The sequence below is a fragment of the Anastrepha obliqua genome, chromosome 3 (assembly GCF_027943255.1).
Source record: "Anastrepha obliqua isolate idAnaObli1 chromosome 3, idAnaObli1_1.0, whole genome shotgun sequence".
NCBI classification, from domain to species: domain Eukaryota; kingdom Metazoa; phylum Arthropoda; class Insecta; order Diptera; family Tephritidae; genus Anastrepha; species Anastrepha obliqua.
In genome coordinates, this window is record NC_072894.1 from 16,386,551 (window position 1) to 16,409,423 (window position 22,873).

General features: G+C 36.9%; 2 protein-coding genes across 5 annotated transcripts in view; one reads left to right on the forward strand and one right to left on the reverse strand.

Moving 5' to 3' along the window:
* Window positions 1-926: 926 nt before the first annotated feature.
* LOC129242991 (uncharacterized) lies at window positions 927-11,202 on the forward strand. 2 transcript variants are annotated; one of them, XM_054879992.1, is made up of 3 exons: window positions 927-1,342; window positions 1,571-2,234; window positions 8,691-11,202. In XM_054879992.1, exons 2-3 carry the CDS (start codon window positions 2,088-2,090, stop codon window positions 10,674-10,676), a joined length of 2,133 nt encoding a protein of 710 aa, XP_054735967.1. In that variant the 5' UTR covers window positions 927-1,342; window positions 1,571-2,087; the 3' UTR covers window positions 10,677-11,202. The 2 variants fall into 2 exon arrangements, with proteins under 2 accessions (XP_054735967.1, XP_054735968.1); XM_054879993.1 differs by having other exon boundaries at window positions 927-1,335.
* A 5,715-nt stretch (window positions 11,203-16,917) lies between these two features.
* LOC129242993 (uncharacterized) overlaps window positions 16,918-22,873 on the reverse strand; it is a 30,390-nt gene continuing 24,434 nt past the window's right edge. For all 3 annotated transcript variants that reach the window (XM_054879994.1, XM_054879996.1, XM_054879995.1), the window contains one exon: window positions 16,918-20,052. In XM_054879994.1, the coding sequence (XP_054735969.1) occupies window positions 18,805-20,052 (1,248 nt within the window). In that variant the 3' untranslated portion in view covers window positions 16,918-18,804. The remainder of the gene's footprint in view (window positions 20,053-22,873) is intronic.

Genomic DNA, 22,873 nt, shown 5'->3' on the forward strand with positions numbered 1-22,873 from the left:
AGCGATTTAGTTTAAAATTTCTTGTACGAGTACCAATATACATACATACATAAGTCTTCGTACAACTAACTTTTTTGACGAACTTGTGTACACAGCTAAGAAAAAAAACAGCTGAACAGCTGAACAACGCTCACCCTCACTTTTTGTTGATAGAAAATGCCACACATTCGCCTGCTCAGAGTACAAAAGTTTGAGAAAATAACACTCAACCCTTATGAATATGATGAGCAAAGATCAGGAAAATCTGACATCTCTGGGGCAGGGCGCAATAAATGCGACCTTATGGCGAGGAAAGAAAGCACCATAAGCTTTGTCTAATCTTCTTCGTGGTCAGCATTAAAAAAATACATACCTTTGTAGTACATGCTGATGTGTGTATGTATGTTTTTTTCATATGATAAGCATAAACAATACATAGCGCAAGAAAAATGATAATGCCAAACAAATACAGCCTCAGTAATGAAGTCAATACCACTACATACACGCCTTAAATTAATAAAAGGCAAACGCCGGCGCTCTTTTCATCCACCAGAAAACTATCAAACAGCGCTCATTTCTACGCTTTGTATATTTCACAATAACAAAGTCCATCAGCAAGCTGTGGTGCTGGAAACGTCATTGGCTATGGAGAGAGCGCGACGGTGAGAAATGTGCTGCAGATGCGCACGAAAACAAAATTTCCAAATCTCGAATGAAAGCGAAATTAAATTTATCCATATGTATGTACATATGTAAGTGTACATGCAGCAATAAAAACAAACACCAACTTGCTATATAAATTTAAATAAAATTCATGTACCTATGTATGTATGTACATATATTTGTCAGCACTTAGTAATAGAACGCAATCAGCGATAATTGTGGTGCTGCGCAAAGAGCAAGCGCAAAGAGACGACCAACGCGGTTGTTGAGTTATATCGCTCTCGGGCTCTCCGAATAGCTTGGCATATTAAAACAGAAATGTAATTGTGACACCACTAGAACGATGCAGCTTTCGACAATGGCTACGACGACAACCGTACACCGGCGGCGCTGACTCGTTGACATATTGGCTGGCTGTTTTCGCTGGTTGCTTCCGTTTCTAGTAAACGCAACGTTCTAGTTGAGACGAACCGCTCTAGCAATCTGGTTGAAAATTCTTTGCAGTACTTCTGTTACGAATTGTGCGTTCACAAGAACACCACCCGCACACCCGCCCATCTGTTCATGGACTTAGGAGCAGCAGCATATCCGTCATTTATGAAAACAAAGTAATACAGCAGTTTATTGGAACAATCAAATACGACTTAAAGCACCGTACAGAGGGAAGGAAAATCATTTTTGGAAAAACAATTTGTACGCAGTGAGTGTTGGTCCTATTCGAAAAATACTTGCTGTGCTGGGCATATTTCGGTTTTTGCAGCATATTAAAAGTACTTTCGATATACATATGTGCATACGAGTGTATGTATGTATGCATGCATGTATGTACGTATGGTTGTACGTTTGCGTGTATATGCTCGAATGTGTGTGTGCATGTTTTTGTTTAATTTATGAAAATGAAAAATAAAACTAAATTTATGTATTACAGAAGTGCAAGCCCATTGTGCATACAAAAAACAAGACAAAACGGCAGAGCAACAAAACAGCTATAACAACACAAACAAAACGATAACGAATCGTAAGAGTGATAGTATAGTGAAATAATAAAATCAGGCACAACGACGTCTACAACAGTGGCAACCACGGCGTTCACATCGGATACGCCGAATCAACAACAAATCTCACGACAACGTCGGCGGGCAGTCGTCCCGCTACCGCAATTCACCACCACAACTACCAGTCGTGTCGGACGACGCGTGCGCCTACCCGTGCACCTCGCGACGTCGGTAACGGCCACTATAAGAACGGGAACGTCATCCACGCTGGGTCCAAAAAAATTGCGAAGTTTGCGAAATTTGCGAAATTTACTGTCGCGCGGCAAAAGAAAACACCTCAGAGTGCGCAGTGCTTCAAGTGGCCAAGCTCAGCACAACTACACTAATACCAATAGGAATAACATTCAAAGTTGTATTGAAAGCAATAGCAACAGCACAAGTGAAGACGGGATGAAAGTAAAGGAGCGCAATAAGGTGGTGGTGACAGATAAGAATGTAGATGAAATGGATGAAGTGGAGGAGGTGGAAGATATGGATGAAATCGAAGATGATGAACCGATGAACGGAACAGGCGCCAATGCCTATAGGTTTGAAAATGTAAGTGGTTATACGGCTGTATTATGTATGTAACATATTTACATATATGTATATGCATGCATGTATATATGTATTGTGCGCTGGAATACGAGTTGGTGCATATCGCATAAGAATGTCTGATACCAAAACACTAAATTTTGAGAAAACCGGCTTTTCAGTTGCCAATTTACTCTTCCTTCCTAAACACTAAAGGCTTCCTAAAAAACGCATAGAACTAAAAGTATAAAATAATTATTTTAATAAAGACAGTTTTATGATTATATGTACAAAGCTTGCAAGACGGATTAAAAATGATTGTATAATTTCTGTTGTATATACTGGATAAGCAGATTTCGAACCACTGTACACTTTAATTTGTTATAAAATTACTTGTAAGATTTGAAACTACTATTTGCTATTAGTAGAAAATCTTCATACCGCCGTCCTCTATAAAACGTGTACTTAAATACACACATTTCAAATTTTAATATGACTCGCCACAACATTTACAGAGCTTCTGAACGAAATATCTTTTTTAATTTCAGATCTTTTTTTATATTTTCAAAAAAATTACTTGCAAGCGAAAAACTTTAAATGAGATGAACCTCGTTTTTTCTCACTTAAGATTTTTCGCCGGCTCAAGCTCTGATATAAGGAATGTTCATGTAAAAATTATCCAGTTACTTAACTTCCGAAAATTCGCTCTCAAAGAGAAAAACATTCAAATAAGTGCATGAACGCAAAACCAGTAACAATACGCAAGTTTTGCGAACAGCTGACTAAATTGTTGGTGTGAAAAATCACAAAAATTAAAAAAAAAATCAGTTGAGCTACCTCACATAAAAAAAAACTAACCAAACAAATGCAAAATAACAATAATTTCTTCCATTCCATCATTGTTGTCAGTTGGAGAACATTTCAAATTAGTTAATAGCCAAAAAATGCCTTCAATGCTTTCGATTTGTATTCCCGAAACTGCAGGCTGTGGTTCAGAAGTACGATCCATACCGCTATATCATTGACCGAGTTCTATTTAATATATGACTTCATAAATTTTTTCTAAAACATATTTACTTACATTTTTGTTTGGACTTAAAACTTTGACTCAATTCGTAAATTTTAATTCACGTTTTGATTTGTACTTTCCGATCAATTGTTTTTCTCACTTGCAAATTCTTACAAGTACAATTTTATCCAGTAAAAACTTGCACAACTTCCCCTCAAAGTGGCAATGCGTCATTTTGCTCTCGCGCTTTCCCCTATTTTGCAAGTTTTTTTTGGATACATGAACACCAAAACTTGATGGTTACAAAGTATTTGCTTCATGAACAGACCACTTTTTTCTGTTATAGTTTTACTACTTTTTGTTATCTTACTGATTTGAAATCTCAAACAAAGATTTATTTAGAGAAGCAGAATGCATAGTAAACTTTTTTTATGAACTATTTTTTAATCTTACTTAATATTTATTTAAATTTCTTCAATAATACAAGATTATTATTATTTATAGGATGCATCAAAATTCTTATAATTAAAACAAAGGAGTGCTAGTAGCTATAGCTTACGACTTTAGCTTATGTGCAGTGGCTGTCACATAGAAGTGGAGTAGCGATTGCATACATGTTTTTTAAAAAGATTATATATTATCTCAGGCGGCCGCCGTAGCCGAATGGGTAGGTGCGTGACTATAATTCGGAATTCACAGAGCGAACGTTGGTTCGAATCTCGGTGAAAAACACCAAAATTAAGAAAAACATTTTTCTAATAGCGGTCACCCCTCGGCAGGCAATGGCAAACCTCCGAGTGTATTTCTGCCATGAAAAAAGCTCCTCATAAAAATATCTGCCGTTCGGAGTCGGCTTGAAACTGTAGGTCCCTCCATTTGTGGAACAACATCAAGACGCACACCACAAATAGGAGGAGGAACTCGGCCAAACACCCAAAAAGAGTGTACGTGCCAATTATGTATATATATATACATATATCAACATCTTACAAAATAAAGTCCCGTATGTACATTATGCAAGGAATGCTCTGATCTGCAAAGGGCTTTAGGTTATGTATTTTGAAGTTCGTTCATGACATAAACTGCATAAACTTACAAAACAGGCCTTTGTAGAAGCTAAAATGTGTTAAAAAGTCATAAGATTAATTTCCAAATACCTATAAATATTCACTATTACTCTGCATTAATTATTAAAAAAAAAAACTGCTGTTTGTGTGTATGTTCGCTGTATGTCAAACTCCACTATGCGGGATAAACGGAAATATGCAGACAAGGCAAATTGCAAAGAGATGCTCTCTGAATTCTATATCTCTTGATTTGTTTTAAAGGCGAATCCACACAAGGTGACTTCGGTATAGCAATTGATTTGGTTTTTTCTCGTGATTTGGTGTCTTGAGAGTCAAAGTGCCACGCTTTTTGTTTGTTTGCTTGTTAACAGTAATAGTGCCACGCTTCTTTGTTGTTGCCTGTTGTGTTACTCACTTCTCTTTTGTATATATATACATACATATATAACTTACTTTAACGGCTAAGCAACTCATGCCGGGTGTTTTTGAAATACGTTGCTTTTTGTGAGATAGATAGCCTCATATCCTTAAACTGTTTATGACCTTGCAGTAGTTGTGGGCCGTGGGAAACAAAATGTACCACGCACGTATTTTTTTTTATATGCGTTTACGGAATGCATGAACTAAAAGACGAAGATTCACCGCTTTAAGTAAACAATTTTTTAATGAGTTGTAGGATTTGAGTACTGTTCAAATCAGGGATCTTCTAAAAATTTCTTGAAAAGCTCACGTTCACGTTTTAGCGAAATCAAGATATGTTCCTCAAGTGGTAGAGGCTATGAGCCTGACTGTGGCCGATAGTAGGCAGCCGCTAAAACCTAATCTAACATAATGGACATTTCGATGTGTTTTTAACGTATAAACGCTAGGAGGTCTATCTCTAAATTTATAGCAAATTTAAAATTCCCAACAATGAATTTTTTGTGTAGTTTTGACACAAACAAAAACTTTGTATTTTCCAAAACTTTTCTTTTTCGTTAAAATGAATGTAAAGGGTCTCTCAAAAGACGCGCCTAGGTGTTGTTTTAAAATAAAACATGTAAAAATTTAGTTATTTTCAAATTTTACTCGAAATACGGTTCTTAACAAGTATATGTTGAAAATTACAACATTTGAGCACGTCCACAGATAAAATCTGCTTGATGAAATCCATTCGATTCATGAATGTCTAATTGTTGAGTACGTCGAGATATTGATGTTGAAGGTGTTCAGCAACACTTTGTGCTACAGCAGCAATATTCTCAACATAATGTCCTGTTATTGATCTGCTAGTCATTTTTCTATTCTCGACATAATCAGAGTCCTTTATATGTACATATGTATTGGTATGGATATTATTTCATTTTAAAATATTTATTATCCATATTCTTAATGTCTTCGTGGACTTACTAAATCTCACTAAATTTATTTAAGATTGGACGAAAATAAGAACGAGAATTCTATGTAACTTTTGACATATTTTTGGTTGTGTGAATGTGTTCACATATACATATTATACATACATATCTACTTATAATTATATATGTAAGTATTTAGTTAAAAACTATGAAATCATTGAGGTAACACGCCATTCGCGCTTTATGCCCCAATGCATTGAAATTCATATTTAAATCTTAAATATTTCATTAAAAACAGCAAACAAATTTATAAATTTGTGTTCCCACATTCAGTTTTGCTGATTTATTGCAAAATATAGAAATCAACGAGGCGTGTCAGCCAAAAAATGTTACATATACATACATACATACACAGAAATGTAACATTTGACAATAGGTCCGTTCATGAAGCAAATAGTTTGTAACAATTCTTATAAATTATCACGTTTTGAGGTTCATTTACCCAAAAAACTTGCATAGTAGGGGAAAGTGAGAGAGCAAAATGAAATTTCGTTTTGAGGGGAAGCTGCAAGTTTTTACTGGATAAATTTTTACGTGTAAGAATTTGCAAGTGAGAAAAACAGCTGATCGCAAAGTATTCCGAATTGCAATTGCTAATGGAATGTCAGATGCGGAGCGATGATGAAATGCAACAAATTATTGTGGACAAAATGAAATCGTGCGATTTCGGTTATCGTTATTTTGCATTTTATTTGCTTTATTTTTTGTTTTAATTTTATACAAGGTGGCTCAAGTGAAAAAAATTTTAGTTTTTGTGATTTTTCACACCAACAATTTAATCAGCTGTTAGTAAAACTTGCAAATTGTTACTGGTTTTGCGTTCATGTCCTGTTTTGGTATTTTTCTCTTTGAGAGAAAATTCTCAGCAATTAAATTACTGGATAATTTTTTCATGAACAAACCTAATGACATAATGTACTACTGAGTATACATACATATGTACGTACACTTGTACAAATGCCTGAACATCTACTTAAATTATCTGGCGCGGGGCTAGTGACGACCACCGAAGTTTCGTGAAAACGGTGGGGTAGAAACTAAAAATTCCCAATTTTTGCTTAAAAAATACCCAATTCATGTTTCTACCGTTGTGGCAATATTGGCGAATGTTATAAAAATGCACATTTTTCAGCGCTCTCACGAGAAAAAGAGTTTTACATCTAGTCATCTATGTTACATAGCTACGTTCGTTGCAGAGGTTTTTATGTCACTAAGATATTACATTACTCTATATACAATACATACATACATATATACTCGTACATAGATACAGCTGTTGACAGCTAATTAGAAACGACACTCTTTTCAAAATAAATTTTCCATTTTCCTTTTAAACACGTATTTTCATAACTTTTTGCCAATTTTATTTAAACATATGATAAACTTAAAAACTAGTGGAAAACAATTTAATCGCAATTCTTTATTAAATATATATATATTTTTTTAAAGCATGTGAAATGCACGATTTGGATAGGGCAACTAATTAGAAACAGTAATGTATTATCAGATCAACATAAAGATTATGTTAGTATTTGGTTCCATAACCCTTTTGCTTCAACACTGCCTCACATCGATTGCACATTGATGTAATGAGATTCTAACAGCGCGCCACAGGTATTGCTTGCCATGCCGTTTTTACTTCGGCAAAAAGGACATCCATATTTGGGATATTTTTGGCACTCACGGCTTTTTTAACGTCACCCCAGAGATGCTCTATTGGGTTTAAGTCCGGACTGGATGATGGCCATTCCAAAACATTGATGGAATTTTCGTCGAAAAACTGTTTCGTCAACTTTGCCGTGTGCTTTGGATCATTATCCTGTTGAAATTTCCATATAACAGGCAAATTTTCCTCAACCCACGGCAACATTACATTTTTTAGTATATCGACGTATTTCTCCTTATTTAAAATTGCATAAATCCTATGGATTGGGCCAACACCATTCCACCAGAAACATCCCCACACCATGATTGATCCTCCACAATGCTTCACTACCCGTGTGAAACGTAGCGAGGATTGAATTTTTGGTTGATTGGCCGTCGAACATACCTTTTACCATCTGGGCCTATGCGATTTATCTTGGTTTCATCGCTCCAAACGATATATTTCAATTGATTTGGAGTCATTGACCAATGGGATCTCGCAAAGACTACTCGCCGTCTCCTTTGTATCTTGGTTAGAAGGGGCTTCTAGCGTGCTGCTCTGCCATGCAGTCCAGATTCCACCAGACGCCGAGCAATTGTCCTCTTGGATATTTCGAAATTATATTGATCCTGAATTTCCCATTGGATGTCAGTGAAAGTCTTTTTTGGGTGTCTTTTGGAGATGATTGCTATCTTGCGGTCAATTTCTGCTGAAGTTTTCCGGGGCCTTTTCTTACGTGGAACATTGTCAACAGTCTTAAAAAGTTGGATATGCTTTAAGGCGTTAAAAACCATTTTTTTTGGGCATTTGACTTGTTTAGAAATTTCACTGTACGACTTTCCAGCTTTACGAAGGTCAAAAATGGAGCTGCGTATGTATGAGTTGTACAGCTGCTGCTTTTTCCCATTACACATCTTGAAGACGAATATTTTAGTTGCTTTTAAACAACCAATTTAAAATATATACACACCAAAAAGTCGATTATATTACTATTAAAATAACACAACTCGCCGAATATGCTTCCATTGAACAACTGTTTTTAATTAGTCGTCTCAGTTTATTTACCTTGAACTAAGTAACCCATGCACTGCGTTGGATAATATTAACGGTACTTCAATTTCACAATTACAAAACTAGGCGCATTGGGTAGTAATTGAGTAACAAAAGCAATGCAAATGATTTTAAGAGAAAAAATAACGGTAAATTTAAACAGTTTAATATTATGCTCATCAAGCGTTTATCAAAAGGGAGCGTTTCTAATTAGCTGACAACAGTTGTATATTGTATTTTTTTTTCGACTTCTTGAAACACTGCACTTGAGTGACTAATTCTTCATCCATATTTCTCTTCTCTGCCTTACAGCGCCCCAAACCAGCCACATCGCATCCTGCCCACGAAAAGATGTTGTACGACACGCGTATTCGTCGGAAAAATGTACTGGCGCTTAACGAGAAGGTAGCAGCAATTCGCGAGTATGAGAAATCACCGGTCTATAAGCGAGTTGGGCGCATTTTTCACTGCAGTCCCGATCAGATAAAGCGTATAGTGCAGCAGAAGGAGAGCATACTCGAAGCTTGGAAACAACGTACGCGCCGCTGCCACGACGCGAAAACCCTCGAGATGAAAGTAGTACGCGTTTCGATGCTGGGCAAGGCTGTCTTTGATTGGCTGCGTCGAATGATTTACTACCAAGACATACAAATAACCGATGGACTCATACAGAAGACAGCATTGCAATTCAAAAGCGCAATGGGTTTGCAGAACTTCTTTCCCCATCAGGATTGGTGTGATAAATTCCGACAAACGTATAAAATCCACACAACAGATAGCAAATTACTGAAAATTGGCTACACGCAAGGCTATTCCGTGCAAATTAAAGATGTCATGAAGGACGTGCTTAACGAGTGTACACCGGATGTGACCAAGGATCCGTTGGTCGATGACGATAATGATGTTGAAGAAATTAGGGAAGAATGTGAAAACACAGAAAATGCGAATGTGCATGAAGGCGATGGCGATAAGGAAGTGTCGGCGAAACGCAGACGTTTAAAATCGAGCGCACTTATAAATACCACTAAAAGCAGTGCTGCTGGCTGTGCGTCGAATGCGGCGAGCGGTACCTTAAATGCAGCTGGCAAAGCGATCGTTAATCGCATAAATGTCTCTAAATTCAATTTAAATACGCCAAAAAGCAACGCAACCGACAATAATGAAAATAAGAGTGCTGCACAACCGGCGTTGCAAAAGGTGGCACCCCCACAGCTGCCACCATTACGTCAACTGGTCGCATTGCCGCTGCAGGGCAACGTCGCAGGTATGCCACAGAAAGTACTCGTTGCTACGCCAATTACGCCTGCTGGTCAGGTGCCAGGCACGAAACCCATGACAATGACAATCATTCCACTAGCAACTATAGCGCAGTCTCAATGTATGCAACCGGCATCGGTAGCAACTTCAGCAGCAGCTACAACTACGACTGCACCCACGCTGACCGCCGCACTAGCAACAAGCACAGCAACTGCAATCACCCCCGCTTCAGACGCTGAAAAGTCGACTGTGCCAACACCTTTGTTAGATATCAAAAAGGAAATCAAACAGGAGCCAGTTGAAATTAAGCAAGAGTATATTTCGGATGCTGAAGGAGATGAGGAGGAAGAGGTAGGAAAAAAGCAGCAACAAAATGCAACTACTACGCAGTCAACTGTCAGCACGCAAGATAATCAAAAGGGGAATACTCATGATTTTAACATTGACGGTGATGCAACATCGTCCGGCAGTGGAACGGATGTGGAAGATCGTGTTGTTGTAGAGCCAGGATGTGCTGATGATGAAAATATAGCTTTAGCAAATTTGCGACGACTCATACAGAGTCAGGGTAAAATTGTTCCAATCGCAACGTCAGCATCGGCGATCATGCGTCCTACGAAAACTACATCATCTGTACCTCCATTGTCACCAAAACCCAATTTGTCACTAGGAGCTTTAGCGCCACTCACCGCTATCACAGCCGATCGTCAAAATTTACCAACATCAACGACTGCCATTACTTGCATACCTGCCGCAAACATTTCTGCCATGACCAGGTCATTGAGTTTTACACCTCCATTACCGCCTCTAACAAAAGCACCAGATGCCGTTATAAATCGACTGGCGCATAAGCGAAAACAAGCCACAAATAATATGCCACTGCTGCCGCCCATCAAAAGTTGTTACGAGGCGCGTAAATACCTAAAGCTATTGGAAGATTTTGCGCTGGTCAAAGAAAATTTTAGGTTGATCGGTTTGATAACACGCGCCGACGAAGTATTGCGGGAGCTGGACGGTGACGATGATGTGGATGTGGATTGAGGGATTTTACACTTTATAAGCATGTAATATATGCATTAACTAATACTTATACAATTAATATACATACATACATCTATAAGTATATATGGGTATAGCCTTTTCTATGAATACCAAAGCCGGTAATTGTTGCCATAGTTTGTAAGTGCAGTGAAGAAAATGTACATATATATTCATGTATGAGAAATGTGAATAACTCGCTATATCGAAGTTTACTATATACGTAAATATGTAGAAAAGAGCTAGAATTGTAGTTACATATGTAAGTACTAATATGGATTTGTTTTTATTTTAATTTATCTTTACATGAAATATTTACTATTTGGTTTTTTTCTAAGAACTGAAGATTTTTATTTTTTCACACTTGACATCTAACTGTATGGTAATATATAATATTAAATATTTCTTGTACATATGTACATATGTATGTGTGTATGTACATACATATATGGATGCTAACAATCCACGGCTTATCATTAAAAAACTGAATAAAACCACATACATAAATAAATGTATGTTAGAAAGTAAATTGATTTTGCAAAGCTGTCATTTATTTATGAGTGGTTGAGCTTCGTTGGCTGGGTCATGTCGTACGAATGGATACAAACGCGTCGGGTCCGAAAGTAATCGGTGGGGATTCAGCTGATGGCAGCAGAGGAAGAGGAAGGCCTCCTCTGCGTTGGAGAAGGTGGAGAAGGACTTGGCTTCACTTGGTGGGTCCAACTGGCGCCGGTAAGCACGAGAAAGAAATGACTGACGCGCTTGGTTAAACTCGGCAAAATTCGCGTAAGCGGTTATCGCGCCAATCACGATGAAGAAGAAGTTGAATGACGGCGAAAAATGAAAATTTTGAAACGAGCTTTGAAGTCATCAGTCATGAAGCAAACAGTTTGTAACAATTGTTACAAATTATCACGTTTTGAGGTTCATTTACCCAAAAAACTTGCAAAGTAGGGGACAGTGAGAAAGCAAAATGACATTTCGTTTTGTGGGGAAGTAGCAAGCTTTTACTGAATAAATGTTTACTTCTACGAATTTGCAAGTGAGGGAAACAGCTGATCGCAAAGTAAAAATAAACACGAATTAAAATTTGCGAATTGCAATTGGTAATGGCATATTCTGCATCTGACAGCGATGATGAAATGCAACAAATTATTGTGGACAAAATGAAATCGTCTGATTTCGGTGCTCGTTATTTTGTATATTTTTTTTCTATTAATTTAATACAACGTAGCTCAGGTGAAAAAATTTTAAATTTTTGTGATTTTTTCCTACCAACAAATAAGTTGTTCGTCAGTCTTGAAAATTGTTACTGGATTTGCGTTCATATACTTTTTTGATATTTTTCCCTTTGAGAGAGAGTTCTCGGAAATAAAGTAAATGGCAACTTATTGCAAAGTTTTTGCATGAACAGACCTTTTGCCTGCCGATAGACGACCGCACTCCCGAATGGTAGTCACGCACCAACCCATTCGGTGAGTGATAGTGGAAGTATAAATAATTTCCACTAAAAACTTGAGTAGTGAATGAAAGTATTTTTACACTAAAAATATTGTGCCGTAATGACAATGCAAATTTCTTTTTAACTTCTATTTTTTTTTTATTAAGTTTATTTACTTGAAAAATATATTGAATATTGGCATGACTTCTTATGTCAAGATAACGACATATACCCGCGCTCAGCTGTGAATGAGGATATTACAATTTTAACGGTTGTATGTGACAGCGTAAAGGAATCGGGATAGATATAGACATATGTACATATGTATGTATGTATGTCTCCATGTGTATTTACCAAAATGATTAGAGGAATCGATTTAGCCACGTCTGTCCGTACTTGCGCACCTTAACTCGAGCAAAAATTAATATAATTCTTAAAATAAGAAGTCCAATAATTTTTCAAGAAAATATATTGTGTGTAGGACTCATCGATTTTGTGTGTCGGGAAAATTACAAAATAAGCGGCTATATCGCTTAAGCTCTATGACTGCGCTGGCAACGGTGCTAGCCACACACGTGTGCATGCTTACATATACATATGCATATATCTGATACATTATACACACATGCATAGGTATGTATGTATGTACATATATCTCCCTTAGTGGGACCTGACCGCCTATGCGCATGTCTGCCCACTGAGTCCAAACGTCGTATGGATGACTACGTGAAATATGGAAAGCACACATAGAAGTGCATAAATGTATTTATGTGTATGCAACTCGTATGCGCAAATTTAGCTACTTACTTTTTACTCTCCGCTGCACGCAAAGCCTTAAGCGACGCACTCTCATTGGTGCTTCGGTGAGCTCTCGGCAAGGCGACGGCGGTGTGACTGCTGCAGTGCTACAAAAAAAGTGCTGGTAATTATATTTAGAACAGACATTTAAACATGCCAAGCTACAACCTGACTAGTGCGAGTCAATAAGCACGCAAATGTACCTATGATATGTATTACTGTGCACAATTGATTTTCTACCAACAAATATAAAATTATACTTCACATATCGCTCATTTACTTTAATAGTGTGTAAAAATTCAAAACGCCAAAATGTTGAGAAAAATGGCTTCAAAGTTTTCAATTGACTATGCCTGCCTAAGTAAAAGTAAAGCCATATTTTTAAGCAATAAGATATTGTAAATAAATAACGCCAGCATAAAAGAAGAGCTTTTTGTTCAAAATTATCTGAAAAAAACTGTTTTTTAATTATGGTACCTCAAGTAAATTGGTGGCATAGGTAGGCATGCATACATATGTATGTACATGTATACTTGTATTTGTATATGTGCTTGGTCTGTATAGAGTCAGCATCAAAAATGCCACTGATAAGGCGTTCATAATTTTGTTGAATAACGACGAACCACAATAACTGATGGCATGGCTGATACAGGGATACATCGAGAACGGACTACGGAAAGAAACACAGGCCTCGACATAGTGCAACAGAGCGAAGCCGCAAAGATGGCGACACAAGAAGATGAGGCTATAGCATGAAAACTGACTACAAATATGGTCGACCCAGACGTACGTGAATAGAATTGGTCCTTTATGGCTGCCGTTCTGCGCCTTCCGAAATAATGCAGAAAGTAGTTCCCCGGAAGGGTGTCTACCCAGAAGGAGAGAAGGGATTGTTTTAGTGGCTACACCATTCAATGTACTAGACGGCGGTCGCTGTAGGTGCGAAGGCATTTTGAACCCTACCTCACGCGCAAAAAAAAAATTAAACAAAAAACAAAAACAAAAAAAAGCATGATATGATGGCGTTAGGCCCTGGGCCAGTGACTTAAATTCCTTGACTGAGTGTACACGAGCGAATTTCATCATCTATATATATAAAAATGAAATGATGTTCGTTTGTCCGCATTTTTTTGGGCCGATACGAGGCCAATTTTATTCGTTCTTTTTTCATATTATAGGGATCCACTAGGGGAAGGTTTTTAGCAAAAAAAAATTTCTTTTAAATATTTTCTTCATATAAAAAAAAGAAAAAATCAAAATATTGTCCAAAACAAAACTTGCTCGATTGTTAGATTAAAGTAAGTTTCGAATCGACATTCATTTTATGTGTAATTTTATGTGTACAACTTTTTTTGAATTTTTTGTATTTGTATTGTGATACAGAAATGTATTGTATACAGAAATTTCAAATGATTCGAATGAAAATTTTTTTTTTTTTTTTTATTTCTTCCATAAAGTATTACACCTGTCGTTAGACAATAAGTAATTTGATTTACAAAAAGATGGAATGAGAGTGATATTGAAGGGCCAATGCCCCCAAGCTCATTTAGAAGAAATATATACATATTATTTAAAAACAAGTGGTTAACAAACAATGACATATACGATTAGTTGACAATTGATTACAAAGATTTTGCAAGATCTGTTGGTGTTTGACGGTTAAGCCGACTTTGGGTAGATTTTTCTTTATTTGGTAGTCTTCTCATCATAGGATTTGTATGCCTTAATAGTCTATTTATGTGTCTTCTGCTAGCGCTTTGTATTGTTTCATCAATAGTATCGATGTCAAGGTCGCGATGAATATCTGCGTTATGTATGTACCAAGGTGCATTAGTTAAGGTCCTAAGTATTTATGAAAATAATGTTTCAATTCAATTGAGCAATGCTTTCTTTGACCAATTCTATATGGAAATGAATGCGTTTGCAAACGATGTTTTCGGCTATGAACAAATGTTGGAATCGAATGAAAAAGGAAAGAAACGCGAAATGATAAAAAAAATTCTTGGAAAATTTAAAATGAATGGTGCTTCATTGGAAAAATTCAAAGGTAATAAGAACATACACAAGATAAAGTTAGAATTCGAATTTTTAGATTTATTTTGTTTATTTCTCATTTTTTTCAGAAGTACACCACACAACAACTCATTCCAACTCTGATTTTGAAATCCTGTTGGAATTGGTGATCGATAATTTTGTCACTATAATGGTCAATGGAAATTTGCGTGTATCAGACCCTGCATATTATTTACAATATCAACTTTTTATGGAACATATGGACCAAATGAACACAAAAAAATAATTTAGTTTTGTTTTGATTTTTTGCAACATTTTGGTTTTCAGTTAATACAATAAAAACAATACTGTTTTTTCGTGAACACAAAATTCTAAATTTATTACGTTGTTTGTTTAGAATTTTTTTAGAAAAAAAGTAAATTTTTTGGTTTTGAGGAAATTTGTTTATTGTTGCTATTTGTGAAAGCGTAGATATTTGTAAGTATTTGACTATAATCCTAAAAGTTAATGGAATACCACTATGACACATAGAAAACATTTTTTCAAAGGGGTGTTTTTCGAAAATTATAAAAAAAATTGTTTTCAAAAATTTTGAAGAAATAAAGTAAAATAAAAAAATTTCGAAAGCATGAAATTTTTTCAAAACCAAATTTTCCTCAAAAAGATAAAAGAAATTTCTTCGAAGAGGTGTTTTTCTAAAATTACAAAAAAAAAATTTCAAAAATTTTAAACAAATAAAATAAAATAAAACTTTTTCAAGGGTATGAAATTTTGTCAAAACAAAATTTTCTGAAAACCAAACAAAATTTAAAAAAAAAATGGTGTTTTCAAAGCATTTTATATTCCACTATTAATAGAGAATACATGTTTCGAGGGGGTGTTTTTCAAAGCGGACAAAAATCTTTTTTAACAAATCAATTTAAACTTTTACAAAAGTATGAAATTTTTTCAAGAACAAAATTTTCTCAAAAACGTTAAATTAAAAAAAAAATTGCTTTTTCAAAATATTTAATTTTCAGCAATTAACTGAGAAGAAATTTGTTAGAGCGAAGTGTTTTTCAAAACTTCAAAAAACACTTTTTAACCAAAAAAAATAAACCTTTTTTCAAAAACAACAGGAATGATAACATTGCCTATCAATTTCTGCACTTTTGCACAGTCTAAAGAGGCATTGATACAGGGTGTATTTCCAAACATAGTTCAACATTACAAAAACCATGATTGACTCTGCGAAAGAGCAATTTTAGCTGGGAAAAATAAGGACGTCAATGATATAAATTCAGCTATTTTAGATCAAATACCTGGTGACATAGTTGCGTATAAGTCAATGGGCACTATTACTGATCAAGATGAGGTCGTAAATTATCCAACTGAATTCTTAAACTCACTCGATTTGCCAGGCTTACCACCTCATAATGTACGATTAAAAATTGGAGCACCGATTATTATGCTGCGCAATAGTAATGTGCCCCGACTTTGCAACGGTACCAGACTCGCTGTGAAGAAGCTAATGGGTAACGTTATCGAAGCAACAATTTTGAAAGGGAAGTACAAAGGAGAAGACATTTTGATACCCTGAATTCCACTGATTCCGGCGGATTTACCATTCGATTTCAAACGTTTGCAGTTCCCTATTCGCCTTGCCTTCGCTATGAGAATTAATAAGGCGCAAGGACAGTCTCTACAAATGTGCGGTATTAATTTAGAATACCCAATTTTTTCTCATGGACAATTGTATGTAGCTTGCTCACGAGTTGGCAAACCATCGTCATTATTCACGCGAAAGATGAAAAAACCAAAAACATTGTCTACCAAAAAGTGTTACAATAAAGTTCGAATGAAATTGTATCAAAGAATTTGCTTTGTTTCGTATTAATTTTATTCTCTTTCAGCAAATCATTGAATTTATCGTCTAGCGAAGCGGGCGAGGGTACGCTAGTATTTTACATATTTACATATACATAAACACAAACTACGAATGAGATACATACATACGAGTAGGTACAAATGTACAAGTCCATATGAAATTTAAGTTTATTCTGATGCGATTCAACACTATTATTCATATTACTTATTTTTTTATTGTGCTAAAAGTTTGTAGTAACTACACTTATTTGGTGATAAAGGTTTTTTCGAAAAATATCCATGCAGTGGAATCGAGATAACTCATAATCCAAGACACCAACAAAATATTATGAGTTATCGCTATTTTCAAGTAAGCGGAATTGCGTGCAATTGTGCAAAACCAAAAGCAAGAATAAAAGTTAAAAGAGTGCTTTTGCCAGACATTTAGAACGATTAGAAAAAATTCACGCAATCGTTCGGCAGAGAACAAACAAAAAACGAGTTATACAAGGTGAAGTCCAAAACAAACAAGACTGGTGTCATAAAAATGTTTTTGATGGCGCCATCTCTTTAATGAGTTAGTGCGTTAGAAGTTACATCCGTAGCTGACTTCCAGTGAAAGCTTGGTGACATTCGGTTCAGTGGAAGCGAAGCTATTGCGTCTAAAGTGTCAGTATGTTTGTGTCATCGGTAAAAAAACGAGTTTCGAACAAAGAGCTAATATAAAATTTTGTTTTAAAATTGGTAAAACATTTGAATTTATGAAAAAAGTTTATGGCGCTGATTGTCTATCTCGTGCTAGAGTTCATGAGTGGTTTACACGTTTCAGAGATGGTTGTGAGGACATAAATGACAATGAACGGGAATACGGGCCGCCCAAAATCAGTAATCACCGAAGACTCCATCGAATTTGTTGGTAATTTTATCAAAAATAAACCGAAATCATCGTTGAAATTCATGGAATCGTAGTTCGATATCTCCAAAACATCGATCGTTTGGGCCTACAAAAGGTCTGTGCACGTTTCATTCCGCACAACTTAACTTAGGACCAAAATTGCTCAGAATTCTGTATTCGAAAGACCTCATTAAAGAGACGAGAACAGACGAGAACTTCATTTACAATATTGTAGCGGGTGACGAAACGTGGTGTGTCCAACATGAACCTGAAACTAAGTGTCAAAGTGCCGAAAGGAAGGCCCCAGACGAGCCACCACCCAAAAAATCGCTTTTAGAGAAGTCAAAAATCAAGTCGGTGCTCATTTGTTTTTAGGATTCCAAAGGAATTGTCCACAAGGAGTTCGTGCCGACGGGCCAAACCGTCAATGCGATTTTCTATCTTGGCGTTTTGAAGCATTTATTGCATTGCATTCGTCGAATTTGCCCTGAATACCGCGAAGGAGAAAGCTGGCGCTTATTGCATGATAAGGCACCACCTCATTGATCCACTCTTGTGACATATTTTTTGACTAGAAATCGTATTTTAACCATCGATCACTCACCGTATTCGCCTGATATGGCTCGCTGTGACTTCTACCTATTCGGAAAATTACATTTGACCATGAAAGGAAAACGTTTTGCGTCCATAGAGGCCATCCAAAAGGCTTGTACCGACATCCTGATGGACATTCCGGTCAATGGCCTGAAACACTCTTTCGAAAAGCTTTTAGATAGCGCAAAATAGTGTATCGAGGCCAGATGGGACAGTTTTAAATAAATAAACTCGAAGTTATGAGATTAAAGTTCCTGTCGTTTCTATTTTAGCTCAGTCTTGTTTATTTTGTACTTCACCTTGTAGAGGGCACCACATCAAATTATGTGCATTTTGTACGAGTTCTCCAAGGCATCGAACTTTGTTAGGAATTAACGCGATTGTCAATTTATGTTATAAAGCCTGCGAGTTATCGCGATTTCACTGTACATACATCAATTCATAGGTTACTTGAGTGAGACACCTAAACTATTTACATTTACTTATCCGTGTGTAGGTAAATACATAATTTATGCTTTTACACTAATTCTTAATTATGACTGCACTTAGACATTCCCCCTTCGCTCACTATTTCGATTGGCGCCCTTCTCGAATACACGCACCAGCTGCATAAGTAGGTTTAGTGCATGGAAATCTTCCTGCTGCGTCGCAAAGTCTTCTAAAGGGCACAAAACGCGCATTGCTTCCGTATAAGTACTCACTCGCTCTCTTTTTACGATTTCGCTCAACTCTGTTCTTGATTGTATTGCTTCTGTTCTCTTTCGCTTTACACCTGCACTACTTCCTGCGCCTGTGCCTTGCGTACTCGTACCACTCGCCACAGTTAATGGCGATAACAATGGCGGACTTCTGCTGCGACTTCGACTAGGTCGTTCTTGCTTTATTTGTACCTCTGCTAGAAATGGTTTGGTTGACATTTTTATTGGTGCTGCTCGCGTCACTGCCGACAAATTGTCCTTGGCGTTGAAGTCTGGCATTTCATCGGTGCCATCGTAGTCAGCGTAATTGATGGTCGGTCCTTCTTCATCTTCATTGATCTCCTCCTCATCGATGTCGGCCGCATCTAGGTACATACCTGCAAAGTCATCAATTTCGTTCACCACTGGCACATCATTGAATTGATCAGTTAACATAGAATCGGATTCATTATCGCCATAGCTGCTAATAGCACTAGCCGCCTCATTTTCTTCATCCTCCATATCAGCATTTTTAATTTCTTTCTTGGACAATTGCTTGGGTATCTTTCCTATTAGTGATATCGCCTTCGTTACCATTCGCGTGCAGTATTCGATTAAATCCTTATTTTCAAGCGAACGGGGCGGTACGCCACATATGATTAAGCCAGCCAAATTCTGCCAATCTATGTTGTATACCTTTTTGAAATCGGCTATCCACACTTTGTTCGGGTGAAATTGTTCAATTTTTAGTATATCGCGAAACTGCAACGCACGCTGGCGTATAACTTCGTCATTGAGCGTGGCATTGTGATGGTAATAAGCACGTTTAATGAATTCATAAGTCACATTGCCGAGAAAGTTGATTTTCTTATTTCGCACATATTGTGGCGAATCCTTGACATTGACGGTCTGGCATTCGCCATAATAGCGTAGTATGTCGTCACGATTGGCGATTACGTTGCGTATTTGCTCCCAGCTGCACTTGAATACGGAGGCTACACGCTGATAGACGGGATTCTCTTGATACAAACGTATGGCCAAAACGCGCTCTTCCAAGTTGAGCACTTTGCGTGGTTTGTTCTTCATGGAGGCGCGTTCGCGCTCATAGCGCGTGGGCTGGAAGCATAGTACAAGCAAACAAATTACTGACATGGATTGATGTGTTCATAAGGAGGTACACATACATATACTTATACTATGTGCATACATATATACATATTTTACATTGATTTGAATGTAAGGCAAACATTAGGCAACTTACATATTTTTGCCAAAATGAATTTAAGCCCCAACAAACAATTTTATTGTTTTACAACAGAATCAGAATGTTTTATAAATTTGGAATCAAATTACAAGGTCCGACACTCGAAGTGTAACCAATAAAACACCTACTTTTTTCTTCTTACAGTAGACGTTAGAGCCAACTTTATCGTCAAGCTTTGAGCCATCAGTAAAGAACCGTAAGCAGTTTTTCCGACTAGGTACCCACTCACGTCTAGCTGGAATTCTATTGGTTTCTCTCCGCTTATCAGGGATATATCTAAAAGTAACCAGGAGTCAAGCTATCGCCAGATCAGGCATTCACTGAAGCTTTACTAGAGCGATACCGGGGGTTGTTATAAGATTTGAAACAATTAATCACGCATCGAATCTTTGTTTCAGAAACGATTTCGTCAAAGTTCACATGACAAGCAACAAAAACATCATTTTTTGTACATATTAGACAATTTGGGAATTCCTTAAAAATATTTTTTATCAGCTCTCCCTAGTAATGTGTGGCATTTCCACTCTTTTCAATAACTTCAAATATTCAGTTCGGGATTGAATCAAATAGCTTTAGCACTAGTTGTGTGCTAAGGAAGTACCATGAATGAAGAATAACATTTTTCAACTCTTCCTTTGTCAATGCACCCCATACATTCTCCATAATATTGGTATCTGGAAAAATTGATGGCCACTCATGAAAGGGGATAGATACAGAGTTGCCAATATTCGACGGACCCATCTGGCAACCCTCTATCATTTGACAGAGACGTCAGATCGCTTAATGACATACCGCGTTGGAAGCGTCAGTCCAAGCCGATTTTCACCATGAAACAGTACACGCCACGCGTGCGCTCCCAAATTGTTGAAATTTACATTCAACAAAAGAAGCCAATTGTGAAAACTCAACGTGCGTATAAAAAATTAAATAATGTGAAAAGTGCGCCTTCTAAGAACACCATTAAACGTTTGTACGAAAGGTTTTGGACTGGTGATGCTCTTTCTAATCCAAAGACGCCAAATCAAAACCGACCAAGGCGATCGGATGAGAATATTGCTCTTGTAGGGGCCAGTGTTGAGACGTCGCCAAGGGCATCCCAAAATCGCCGTTCTCAGAAGTTGGGCATTTCTCGGACCACTTTACAACGAATTATCCGCATTGATTTGCATTTATTCCCGTATACGATTTAATTTGACGCAAAGATTGTTGCCTGCGGACAAGCCTCGTCGACTGGAATGGGCCCGAAATGGCTGGAGAGGACGAGCAATTTTGGAAAAAAATCATCATGCCCGATGAGGCTCATTTCTTATTGAATGGGACAATAAACAAGCAAAATTGCCGTATTTACGCCACTGAAAATCCTCACAAAATTCAAGAGGTACCCCTTTAAGACGTAAAAGTCACAGTTTGGTGCGGCGTTAGTGCGAAAACGATTATTGGGCCGTTATTCTTCGAAAATGAAGATGGTTAAGCTGTTACCGTCAATCAGGAGCGTTATCGCGATATGATAACCACTTTTGTGATGCCAATTATTCGTCGAAAGCGTATGAGGCAGTTCTGGTTTCAACAAGACGGCGCTCCACCACACACAGCTCGCACCACAATCGATTTTTTGAAGAAATTGTTTCCTCGTCGTTTGATGTCGAAAAATGGCGATTTTGACTGGCCACCGCGTGCGCCTGATTTAACGCCACCTGACTTTTTCTTGTGGGGATATTTAAAATCAAAGGTTTATATTACTAAGCCAAAGACCATAGAAAAGCTCAAGAACAACATCCGTGAGGAAATAGCCGCTACTCCAGCCGAAATGTTAGCTAAAACTATGGAAAATGCTGCAAAACGGGCACAATACGCCGTACAGGCTCAAGGCGGCCATTTGAGAGATATCATATTCAAAAAGTGATGTCAACAAATCTACTTGAACCAAATAAAATGATTATCAGAATACACATTGACAAATGGCAGCAATTTATCCGAAAGTAAGCTTATGCACCCTTCGGATTCATGCGTGTTGATGGGATGTGAATATTGAGATTTCCAACTGTAACCACAGCTCCTTTAACCCTCAGTGATTCACCGCCAAAATTTATTTTTTTTTAATATTTTGGCTCTGATCGCAAATCTCTTCAATACTTACTAAATCCATCTGACCCATCTAAGTTAAATTTCTTTTCTTTACAAAAGATAAGCTTATAAAAAAGTAAGTGTGTGGTAGTCCACGGAACCCGCACGATTGAAGTGAAACTTCTTTTATCAACAAATCAATAATTTAACTATTATTTCAATATAATGCATGCAGAAGTCATGGAAAGCATGGAATGGAATTTTATTAAACAGAATTATTTATTTATTTTAATATAAAAAGAAATGAATTTATTGTACTCAATTACATTTGGTTCTCGGCATTGTCATTATCATTATTGGATTCGTTTTCCAAAAATGAAACAAGGGCTTTATGGTAACTGAAATACGTAAAAAATGATCTACATTCTAATCTATCAAGGTATCGATGAAATACTGCATCAATGGTAGTTCCGCATCTTGTTGTTGGTACTTCACAATCATTAACCATATTTAAATTTAATTTTTCTTTGAGGAAACTTATTAGAGTCTTTGATCGCTCTTCTGCAAAATTGACATTAAAGTCGCCACTTAAAATCATCGGAATTTGAT

Excerpts from the sequence above, each read along its gene's own strand:
- LOC129242991 (XM_054879992.1), top strand. The coding sequence starts at position 2,088 with ATGAAAGTAAAGGAGCGCAATAAGGTGGTGGTGACAGATAAGAATGTA. Across the intron at positions 2,235-8,690 it reads ATGCCTATAGGTTTGAAAAT|CGCCCCAAACCAGCCACATC; the intron begins GTAAGTGGTTAT and ends TCTGCCTTACAG.